Here is an 11,167-nt window from a genome sequence, read left to right as displayed (position 1 = left end):
AAGACCAGTTTATCTCCCCATCCAGGGCTCAGCTCAAATGGCCCCTCCCTGGAGAGCACCTCCCCAGCACATACATATCATTTGGTATCACTTGATCCTGCTTTGATTTCATCCTCTTGCTTATTGCTAAGTGAAATACTCTTGTTTATTGTCAATCTTCCATCACTAAGGTGTAAGCAGTGAATGAATTGTCTGTGTAGGCATGGCCTCTCTCCAGAAAAGGTTTGCCACTTTCGATTTTTTAAAAAATGTTGGTACATAAAAAAAAAAATGTTGGGCATTGCTTGGTTTGTACTTGGCGTGTTAACATGCTAGTCGGTGTCTTATAATAGCTTCAAGTGTTTATTTTGCAAATATTCCACCTCTGCAGCGTGTAATGGCATGCCCACCAAAGCCTAGTCTTTTTTTTTTTTTTTTTCAGTACGTGGGCCTCCCACCGCTGCGGCCTCCCCCGTTGCGGAGCACAGGCTCCGGACACACAGGCTCAGCGGCCGTGGCTCACGGGCCCAGCTGCTCCGCGGCACGCGGGATCCTCCCGGACCGGGGCATGAACCCACGTCCCCTGCACTGGCAGGCGGACTCCCAACCACTGCGCCACCAGGGAAGCCCCAAAGCCTAGTCTTTCAGAGAGAGGTGGCAGGACCCAAGCCTCGCGAAGTGTAGGCTCTAAGGACAGTGGCATCGAGCTCCTTAGATTTGCCTTTCCTAATCTTTAGGCTCTAGATTAGAAATTCTGGATGAATATATGCTGAGCGTGAGAATCAGAGAGCAAGGCTTGCAGAGTTTTAGTTCCGAATCGACTGCCTTTCAGGAAATTGCCCAGCCATGGAAGGCATTTCTGGGTAGGCCCCCATCTCTGTAAATGGCTGTCAGTCTGGAGACCTAGGCTGATGCCCCTTTCCTCCCACAACCCCAAGCACATGAAGCAATTCCCACCTTGAAGAATAATGCCAAGGTGACAACCCTTGGGAGCTGATGAGAAGAATCAGTGTGTAGACTGAATGTACAGCAGATATAACTAGAAATCACAAAGGCTTTCCCAAGTTGGGTTAAAAAAAACAGTTTAGGGACTTCCCAAGTGGCCCAGTGGTTAGGAATCCGCCTGCCAGTGCAGGGGACATGGGTTTGATCCCTGGTCCAGAAAGATCCCACATGCCACGGAGCAACTAAGCCCGTGAGCCACAACTACTGAGCCTGTGCTCTAGAACCTGCAAGACACAACTACTGAGCTCACGTGCCACAACTACTGAAGCCCGCGTGCCTAGAGCCCATGCTCTGCAACAAGAGAAGCCACCGCAATGAGAAGCCCACGCACTGCAACGAGGAGTAGCCCCTACTCGCCACAATGAGAGAAAGCCTGCGTGCAGCAACGAAGACCCAACGCAGCCAAAAATAAATAAATAAATAAAATAACTTTATATATTAAAAAAAAAAAAAAAAAACAGTTTAGGGCTTCCCTGGTGGCGCAGTGGTTGAGAGTCCGCCTGCTGATACAGGGGACACGGGTTCGTGCCCCAGTCCGGGAGGATCCCACATGCCATGGAGCGGCTGGGCCCGTGAGCCATGGCCACTGAGCCTGCGCGTCCAGAGCCTGTGCTCCACAACGGGAGAGGCCACAACAGTGAGAGGCCCGCATACCACACACACACACACACACACACACACACACACACACAAAACAGTTTAGAATTCCAAAAACCATTGATATTAATGGAATAGTCTCCTGTGAGTTTTTATCTTAAAAATAAAGCAAATTGCTGCCTCTATCTTAGCAAAGAACATAATGGCAGACGCTCCTGCCTGCAGAGCCAGAGAACCTTGTTTCCAGGCCAGGATTCCGACGGTGGTGCAAGAGCCCTTTTTAGGGAAATGAGGTTTCTTTTTCTGTACCGTGATGGTCTGAGAGGTTAGGAATGTTTCTCAAGCTTCATGACTCCTTAACTAATTTTGGATTTGTCATCCAGGAATTTATGCAGACCCTACCCGGATGAAGGCCGGGAGCCTGGGATGGCTTCTTTCTTTCTGGGTCGTCAGTTGGTTGTTTGATCCGCTGCTATTTCATCGGGACGCCTCTTCCTCGGTGCCCTTCCCGTTAGTACCTTCTGTGGTTGAGGGGTGTGCCTGGGCTCAGTTCCTGCATTCGGACCACTGTGGGATCCTCCGTAGAATTCACTAACTGTTCCCTTCTGGTTTGTCACTAGCATTTTTACCTGTTGCTTTGATCACATTATCTTACTCTCTTAAACTCCCATTGGGGCTTCCTCTAACACTGAGAATTAAACCTGAGAGCCTTCCTTTTGGGTTTAAAAACCCTTCACTGGGGTGTCCTTGTTCCTTGCTACTCAAAGTGTGGTCCATGGGGGGCAATCTGGCAGCATATGCATCACCTGGGAGCCCATTAGAACTTACGACCCTGTTGCAGGTGAACTGCATCAAAATCTGCATCTTTAACAAGATCCGGGTGAGCTGCATGTTTGTTATAATCGAGAAGTGCTTTGTGGGAAATCCTCACTGCCGCCATCGTCATTCACAGCCAAGGACTAGGTCTGTGTGAGATGTTTCTCTGCCAGGCTTTGACCTGAACGCCTTGCACACACCAGCAACAACCTCTGATTTAATCTTCCCAGCGTCCTCATGTGGTATGTACTGTTATTATTCCCATTTGCAGAAGGGGAATCTGAAGCCCCACGAGATCAAGTTATTGGTGTAAGATTATTCAGGTAGTGAGTGTTGCAACAGCCTGGATTTAACCTGAGACACTTTGTGTCCAGAGTTTGTGGACGCAAAGTTTGTCCACCAGCTCTGCACCCTCCCCTCTTCCTGGGCTCTTTTCTCCAGGCCGCTTTACTCTGGACTCACTTGCCTCTTTCTCATCGGTCTGTAAAACTTCTCTAAAGCAAAGCCACGGTGAAGGAAATGCTGCCGTTTGGTGTGATCTATAAAAGCTTTGAGTCCTAAAATTATTTTTAAGTAAGACTGTGCTGTACCCTGTATAGATTTGATCTCTCTCAGTCAAAGAGAAGGAGCTCCTTCTACTGATTCCAATTAACATGGCTGCTGGGAGCCTTAGATACTACCCTCCCCGATGTGAATTCCTTCCGGCTGTGTTGAGACAGAATAGTATCTCAAACTTGACCTTTGGAAGAATGCTTGCATTTACAGTTCTAATCTAAAAAAAATGGAGATAGGTAATTTGACGTTGCAATGACATTGGTCCAGAGTTTATCAAGTCCTTTAAAGACCTCAAAGTCAGAATGCCTATAGCCTGTGTACTCAAGGCCAAGGGTTAGTTACAGAAAGGTGGTATGTGAGGTCGAGTAGAGATTAAGGTCAGTGGTTTCCAAGCTGATTACGGAACTGCTCTGAGGGGATATTCCAGAGAAAAACTTGGGGGTTGGGATGGGGGGGTTGCCTGGCCTGAAATAGGGGTTCCCTGGGCCTCTCCTCACTTTCAACCAATTGGTTTCAATCTTTTTATATAATAGGTCCTGGGGTAACATTCTGTTTAATGGGCCTTTCCCTACTTAAATTTCCTTTTTGTATATTAAAAGCCAACTGAACTAATCCTACTGCATCCTTTGCAGCTGAGGCCGTTGAGGTTCAGAAAGGCGAATTGACTTCCCCAAGGTCACACAGTGTTTTGGCTAAAAGCTATTTCTTTTTTTTTTTTTTAATAAATTTATTTATTTTTTCGACTGCGTTGGGTCTTCATTGCTGTGCGCGGGCTTTCTCTAGTTGTGGTGAGCGGGGGTTACACTTCGTTGAGGTGCGCAGGCTTCTCATTGTGGTGGCTTCTCTTGTTGCGGAGCACGGGCTCTAGGCGTGCGGGCTTCAGTAGTTGTGGCTCATGGGCTCTAGAGCGCAGGCTCAGTAGTTGTGCACGGGCTTAGTTGCTCCGCGGCATGTGGGATCTTCCCAGGCCAGGGCTCAAACCCGTGTCCCCTGCACTGGCAGGTGGATTCTTAACCACTGCGCCACCAGGGAAGTCCTAAAAGCTATTTTTTGTACTCCTCCTTTGACAGCTCAAAAGCTGGGCCAGCTACCAAGTGTGCTGGGCATTCGCTCCTTTTCTGTCTGGGTCTGCCCTTATTCCAGCCAGTGGTGCTGACCTGGCCGTATTTCCTTTGTATTTAGGACTCTTCTGTGTGTACTTGGAAAACTAAACACTGTTCAGGTGTTTCGGGGCAGACCTAAATCAAGGAGTCATATATTCTCAGCGTTCTTTGTCTTCATCTTGCAGTAAATCTGTATGGCTCCCTTTCAGTCATGACTTAGTTATGCACTGAAGGCAGCCTTGCAGAGAACAGGGAATACTCTGGTATCTGCAAAATAGAGCAGCTGTTCTCCCACCCAAACCTTAAGTTACTAAAGGCTCCATTTTAGGAGAATGTGCATTTGAGAAATTTGTGACCAAAAGGGAAATATGGCATTGGGAGACTGAGATCATGTTTTTTATCCCCACCTGCAAAACCGTTTTCCTTTTTCACTTTCAAGAAAAGAAACCAGGAAATCAAACAGACAAATGAGAATATTAGTGACATTTTGCAGTTAGTAATAATGGCTATCTGGGTAATTTCCATCTTACCATCCCTTGTTTACCGGAAGCTTCTTTGGCTTTGAGGCAGATGATTGACATACTGAGAGGTATTTTATTTCTAAAAGTAGCTCCTCTCTGCTCACCTGAATGTTCAGTGCTTTTCCTGATCTTGTGTCTAAAAATTAGCTGCTAATCACTGACTGCTGAGTCTGTGCTGCAGAAACACGGCCCCACTGCCTGGGATGTCAGCTCCTTGGGCGCGACCAGTTCTCCAGAATATATTGATGGATGTTTTTGTTCTGGGATTTGGTTTCCTGCCTCTCAGTTTTATCTCCTCTTCTCTCTGCCATTCCCCTTACCTACCATTTCTATTTCTAACCCCGGTTTCTTTTCCCTCTAATTGTTCCCGATGCGACCAACACATACCCTGAAACTGAAATTCTTATTTACAGAGATATATTGAAGTGATACACACTGAGATTTCCTACAAGGGAAACTTAGATTATTGTTCTGAAAAGACAAGTACTTAACTACTTTATTTACAGTACCTATAATTCTCAAGAGTTTGGAAGCAAATATTGGCTCTCAAGCTATTTAATTACATATACAGAGATGTTATCTAAAAGCTCCTTTGGCTGCCCTATACACATGTTGATATTTTTAACTTCACCTTTGCTTTTTGTTTCTAAGAAGATTTAGAGAATATTTAGCTCTCTACTCAAAAAAAAAAAAAAAAAGAGAGCGTTCCTAAAAATTAAAAAAAGAGAGTTCCTAAGAGAATGTAAAAGGCATGCCTAAATATATTAATTAGTAATATGTAACACTAAAGCAGTTTGCTGTCATCCATGCCAGTCTTTTCAATTATTTATTAGGATGAAAATATTGAACTTGGTCTCAGTTAAGTCTCTAGGGTAGAGAATGGTTGTTGCTGTATATTTATAATGTCATATAACACTTGGGTACCATGAAATGACACGAGGGAGGGGTTTGACCCTTGTCAAAGTTTGGCAAAAGTTTTCCTCTTGAAGCTTCAAAGCAGGACAGATTACCAAGTGTACCTGACAGCTGGTGCATTAAAAGAACTAATTTTTACGTAAAAAAGGTCGCTTCCCAGGATTTGCCCCAAGGTCAAGCCTGTTGGATGTATGTTTATAAAACAGAATCTGCAGAGATTAGTCCTCATGTTAGATAATGAGACACAGAGAGAAGGAGGGAGGGAGGAGTTTGTCATTTATTCATCTCAGTCCCTTGACCTTGGTTTGCACATCTAACCATAGTATCTTGGCAGAGAGGTAGAACTATACACTTCCTTATTTAATTCATTTTGTGCGTTATTGTCTTTCCACTTTAGGATGGACCTGTTCTTTCTCCTTTGAATTCACTTAGAAGCAAAGTTCATCCCAGAAGAGAGATGAACTTCTGGCTTACATTGTATGCTCACTCCTGAGTAGCAACTTCCTCCCAGGTAGTGCCATGTACTGCTTGGCTTGAGGCTGAATTTTTGAACTTAACCATGACTGGTTTACACGAATCCAGATATGCCTCTGGAGCCGAGGGCAGTGTCAACATAAGTCTTTTTTTTTTTTTTGCCTCCCTGCCTACTACCAGGATAACAGGAAGGAGAAGGATGATAGAAAACGGGAGTGCATTTTAGCAGGCCCCGTGCACACTTGCTGTGTTTCTTGCACCATCACTGTAGTGGGCCAACTTGATGAATCCCATTTAAAAGGTAAATTACAAACATTCATCTACAAGTGATTTTTCTAAAGTCTTCTCTTGTTGCTGCAACAAATTACCACGAACTTAGTGGCTTAAAACAACACATATTTATTCTGTGGATACAACATATATGGAGGTCAGAAGTCCAAAATGGTTCTTATCTGGCTGAAATCAAGGTATCAGCAGAGCTGTGTTCCTTCTGGAGCCTCAAGGAGAGGATCCTTTTCCTCACTTTTTCCAGCTTCTAGAGGCGCCGGCATCCCTTGACCCTTGGCTCCTTCCTCCATCTTCAAATCACTTTCTGACTCTTGACTCTTCTGCCTCCTTCTGTTTTTTAAAGATCTTTGTGATTCCATTGAAGCCACCTGCGTAATCCAGGGTAACCCCTCAATCTCGAAATCATTAATTACATCTGCAAAGCCCCTTTTGCCATGTAAGGTCACATCTTCGCAGGTTCTAAGGATTAGGAGGGAGACATCTTTGGGGACTTTCTCCTGCCTACCACACACATAGACCCACACTGTGTGCTAACAGAGTTCACCTCCCTTGAGTTTCTAGCCCTCTGTGGACACAGGAGAAAGGTTTGGGTTTTTTTGTGTGTCTTTCCCTGATATTTCTGTCTTGGATGTTATTAATTTAATTTTAAGAAGAATTAACATCATCTGTGTTTGTGTAGACACCTGGGGGTTGATAGATGTTCAGGAACACTGTAGGCTGCTAGTACTGATCCTGTCATTACACAAGGGGAGAGGAGGTAGCACCTTGGCAACTGAAACCCTGTGAATCGTAGATAGAGGTTTTGGTTTTGTTTTTGTTTGTTTGGGGGTTTGGGGGGCCACATCTAGGGGCATGTGGGATCTTAGTTCCCCCGACTAGGGGTGGAACCAGCACCCCATGCAGTAGAAGCAAGGAGTTTTTGGATGGCCAAGGAAGTCCCTAGGTAGAGGTTCTTATTTTTTTAATTTATTTTTACATATTTATGTATTTATTTGGCTGTGCTGGGTCTTAGTTGCGGCATGGGGGACTCTTTCAGTTGCAGCATGCAGGCGAGATCTAGTTCCCTGACTGGGGATCAAACCCAGGTCCCCCTGCTTTGAGAGCGTGGAGTCTTAACCACTGGACCACCAGGGAAGTCCTTAGATAGAGGTTTTTAAAACTTGCCTTATAGTGACCTGTTCAATGAACTCACAGAGTCTTCTAACTTTTGTCTTTTAGGCTTATGTACAGAAGTACATTGTGAAGAATTATTTCTACTATTACCTATTCAGATTTTCAGCTGCTTTGGGACAAGAAGTGTTCTACATCACTTTCCTTCCATTCACTCACTGGAATATTGATCCTTATTTGTCCAGAAGACTGACCATCATATGGGTTGTAAGTATTATTATTACTTATGAACCAGTGTTACTTCTACAACAGCTACCTGCTTTGGTATTCAAGTACTCTGCATATATGCTCTTTTTAAAAAATCACTTAGAGTTGAATTTTTACCTGGTTTATTTTGGAAGATGGAAGGAAAAATTTAAAAGCTATGGGTGAATAAGACTATGAGAGGGGAGAGATGACGTGCAGGAAAAGGACCTTCCTGAGAGTCCATGAAGGGGCATAAAATGCTTCCTCCCGAGAAACCCCTTTTAGTAAAATTTGATCAAAAACTGAAAACAGGAGCTGTTGACTAATAATTCCTAGTGGTATTAAGTGTAACTGCCCCATGTCTATTGGATACACAAAAGCATGTAAGGCAGGGCAACTTCTCTGAGGAAGCTTGTAGTATTATGGGGGCAGCGGGCGTATACACGAAAACCCAAGATAATTCTGGGTGGAGAGGTGGAGCCCCTTCTGATGTTTTGTTTGGGACCCTATCATTGAACTTTGTTCAGGATCAAATACGTTCTGATTTTTATTTATTTATTTATTTATTTATTTATTTATTTTTGGGGCCGCATCGGGTCTTCGTTGCAGCACGCGGGGGTCTTTGTTGAGGCATGCAGGCTTCTCTCTAGTTGTGGCGTGCAGGTTTTCTCTTCTCTGGTTGTGGTGCGCAGGCTCCAGGGCAGGTGAGCTCTGTAGTTTGCGGCATGCAGGCTCTCTAGTTGAGGCGTGAGAGCTCAGTAGTTGTGGCGTGTGGCCTTAGTTGCCCAGTGGTATGTGGGATCTTAATTCCCTGACCGGGGATCGAACCCTCGTCCCCTGCATTGTAAGGCAGATTCTTTACCACTGGACCACAAGACAAGTCCCTGATTTTTGTTTTTTAAGTGGGGGAGATGGTGGTTATTTGCAAGGCAGCAAGGCATGCTGCCAGCATCCGGACCCTGGGATCAGGTAGGCCTGGGTTCAAGTGCAGCTCAGCCACTGTGCTTGTCCGTGTGCCCTTGTCCTGAGCCTGTAAAATGGTGTTAATAATGCACATCTCCCAGAATCATCATGAAGACATATAGGGTATGGCCTGGTGCACGCGAGGACTCTGCAAGTCGCCATAAGCGTGCTAACACATGGTGATGAGTCCAAGAAGGTGAAAGAGTCTTAAAGATCAACCAATTCTTAGGTCAAAGATGGTTTAGCCGGGAGAGGGGACTTCAGGGACAAGGTTGCCAGCACGGCTGTTTCCCTGACTCAAGATTCTGCTCTGAAAACAGCTTCAGAAGTGCCTGGTCAAGAAATATTTTAGATTCCACATATAAGTGATATAATATGGTATTTGTCTTTCTCTTTCTGACTTACTTCACTTAGTATGATATTCTCTAGCTGCATCCATGTTGCTGCAAATGGCCTTATTTCATTCTTTTTTATGGCTGAGTAGTATTCCATTTTATATAAGTACCACACCTTCTTTATGCATGAACCTCTCTACGAAACAGAAACAGACTGGCAGACATAGAGAACAGACTTGTGATTGCCAGTGTGGAGGGTGGGGGAGCGGAGGGAAGGACTGGAAGTTTGGAATTAATAGATATAAACTAGTATATACAGGATGGATAAACAACAAGGTCCTACTGTATAGCACAGGGAACTGTATTCAACATCCTGTGAGAAACCATAATGGAAAAGAATATGAAAAAGAATATATATATGTATAACTGAATCACTTTGCTGTACAGTAGAAATTCTAATACAACATTGTGAATCAACTCTCCTTGAGTTAAAAAAAAAAAAAAGAAAATGCCTGTTGTATGTAAAGAAGCTGGGGTTCTCAGGTGGCTCTGCTCTGAGAATCCGTGGCTGCACCCCTGGTGCCTTTTTTTTTTTTTTTTTTTCCGTACGTGGGCCTCTCACTGTTGTGGCCTCTCCCGTTGCGGGGCACAGGCTCCGGACACGCAGACTCAGTGGCCATGGCTCACGGGCCCAGCCGCTCCGCGGCATGTGGGATCCTCCTGGACAGGGGCACGAACCCGCGTCCCCTGCATCGGCAGGCAGACTCTCAATCACTGTGCCACCAGGGAAGCCCTCTGGTGCTTTTATTTTTCTCATTTGTAGAACAAGTGAGAGGGGCCTTGATCAGGAGGCGTAAGTGCAGATATCCTAAAAGGCAGGGCAGAGGAATAAAGCAGTGAAGTGCCGGATGGGGAGGGCTGGTGGGTGGGGCACCTGGGGCATTGGGAGTGGCTACCTCTTACCTATACCTGTGCCTGAGAGAGGAAAGACAGGCTGGTGTGGTCAGATCTCTTTTTCATGTGAAATCTTTAAATGTAGGGCTTACATTTTTAAAAGCTCTATATGCCAGTTGAACAAAGAATCCTTGAAGTCTGAACTTCCGAGGCTTGGTTTGAAGCCTCTGGCCTTGAAGAACAGCTAAGGTCCCTCGGGCTTATGGTTAAGATTATTTGGCCCCGAATTCTTCCTATTTGCTCCTTTTCTCTCTCAAAGTACAAGCCACATTTTCCTTTCTCCATCCCTGTCTCCCTTCCAGCCCTCTTCTGAAATCTAACTTCTGTCTAAAAGTATGATCCAACGAGAACCTGCAAAAGCATAGGCATCTTGCAGAAGATGAGAATTAGTGCAGTTGTTCCTCTCCTTTTGGAAGCGGCTTCCATTCCTGCAGAGCTGAGATGTCACTGGAGGAGCTGGGGGAGGAGAGACAGGGAGCGGGGTGCAATCCTTCTGTTCTTAGGACGTGAAAATGCACCCAAGACCTGTGGTGCTTGAGCTTCTTTTCCTATCATTTATTTTCTGAGATACCAAAAAAAAAAAAAAAAAATCCAACTTTTATGGTTGTCAAGTGGGGCAAATGATGCAAAATACTTCTAGTAACCTGGGAATATCTTATACTGTGTACAGTCAGCTTCAGGCCAATTATCTTGCCCACTGAGGGTGGAAAACTTTTCCTGAGGGGCCGGGAAGATCTTTAGACCTGATGGGAGGCAGTGGTTAGGGGACTCAGATTATCATTATGGGTTGTTATTTTTCACTTTGGAGTCATCATTTCAAAGGGCTCAAAAGATTTCCCGTTTGAGGTAGAATTACCAGTCTTTTGTCAGAGAGTGGACAAATACAGTCTTTACCTGAGAGAGGAAAGAGCATCCTTTGACTATGCAGTTTGTCCTGAGCTTTGGCCATGTGCTGTTTGCTTTCAAAAATGGGTGCATGGCCAGGTCCAAAAGGCCCCCATGCAGGGAGGTATGTAATTCGTATCAGTGAAGCAGTGTGTGCATCCCTGGCAGTTCTGGTGGAGGGAATAGGTGGAGGGAATAGTGGCGGGTCCAAGCGGGGGATGGAGGGAGGGGAGGAAGAAGGGAGAGAGGGAGGGGCTGGGGTGGGTGGGGGAGGGTTCAGAGGTGGGAAGGTGTTTGCTTTGTGCTCAGCTGCAGAGATAGATAATAATGAGAGAGGCTTGGTTTGGCTCCAGTGTTGAAAGTGGGTGGAGGGAAGGAAAATTCCTGATGGCGTTGGCAGTTGGGAGGGAAGGAGGGGTGG

At 45.3% G+C, this 11,167-nt stretch overlaps 1 protein-coding gene across 1 annotated transcript in view; it reads left to right on the top strand.

The window, feature by feature from the left end:
- SGPP2 (sphingosine-1-phosphate phosphatase 2) overlaps nt 1-11,167 on the top strand; it is a gene marked incomplete at both ends in the record, with an annotated part of 127,440 nt that overhangs the window by 40,233 nt on the left and 76,040 nt on the right. The window contains one exon of the mRNA XM_082631298.1: nt 7,472-7,630. Within this exon, the coding sequence (XP_082487424.1) occupies nt 7,472-7,630 (159 nt within the window). The remainder of the gene's footprint in view (nt 1-7,471; nt 7,631-11,167) is intronic.

This window comes from Mesoplodon mirus, assembly GCF_964341445.2.
Source record: "Mesoplodon mirus genome assembly, chromosome: 8".
Lineage (NCBI taxonomy): Eukaryota > Metazoa > Chordata > Mammalia > Artiodactyla > Ziphiidae > Mesoplodon > Mesoplodon mirus.
This window is presented reverse-complemented; position numbering and strand designations above follow the sequence as displayed.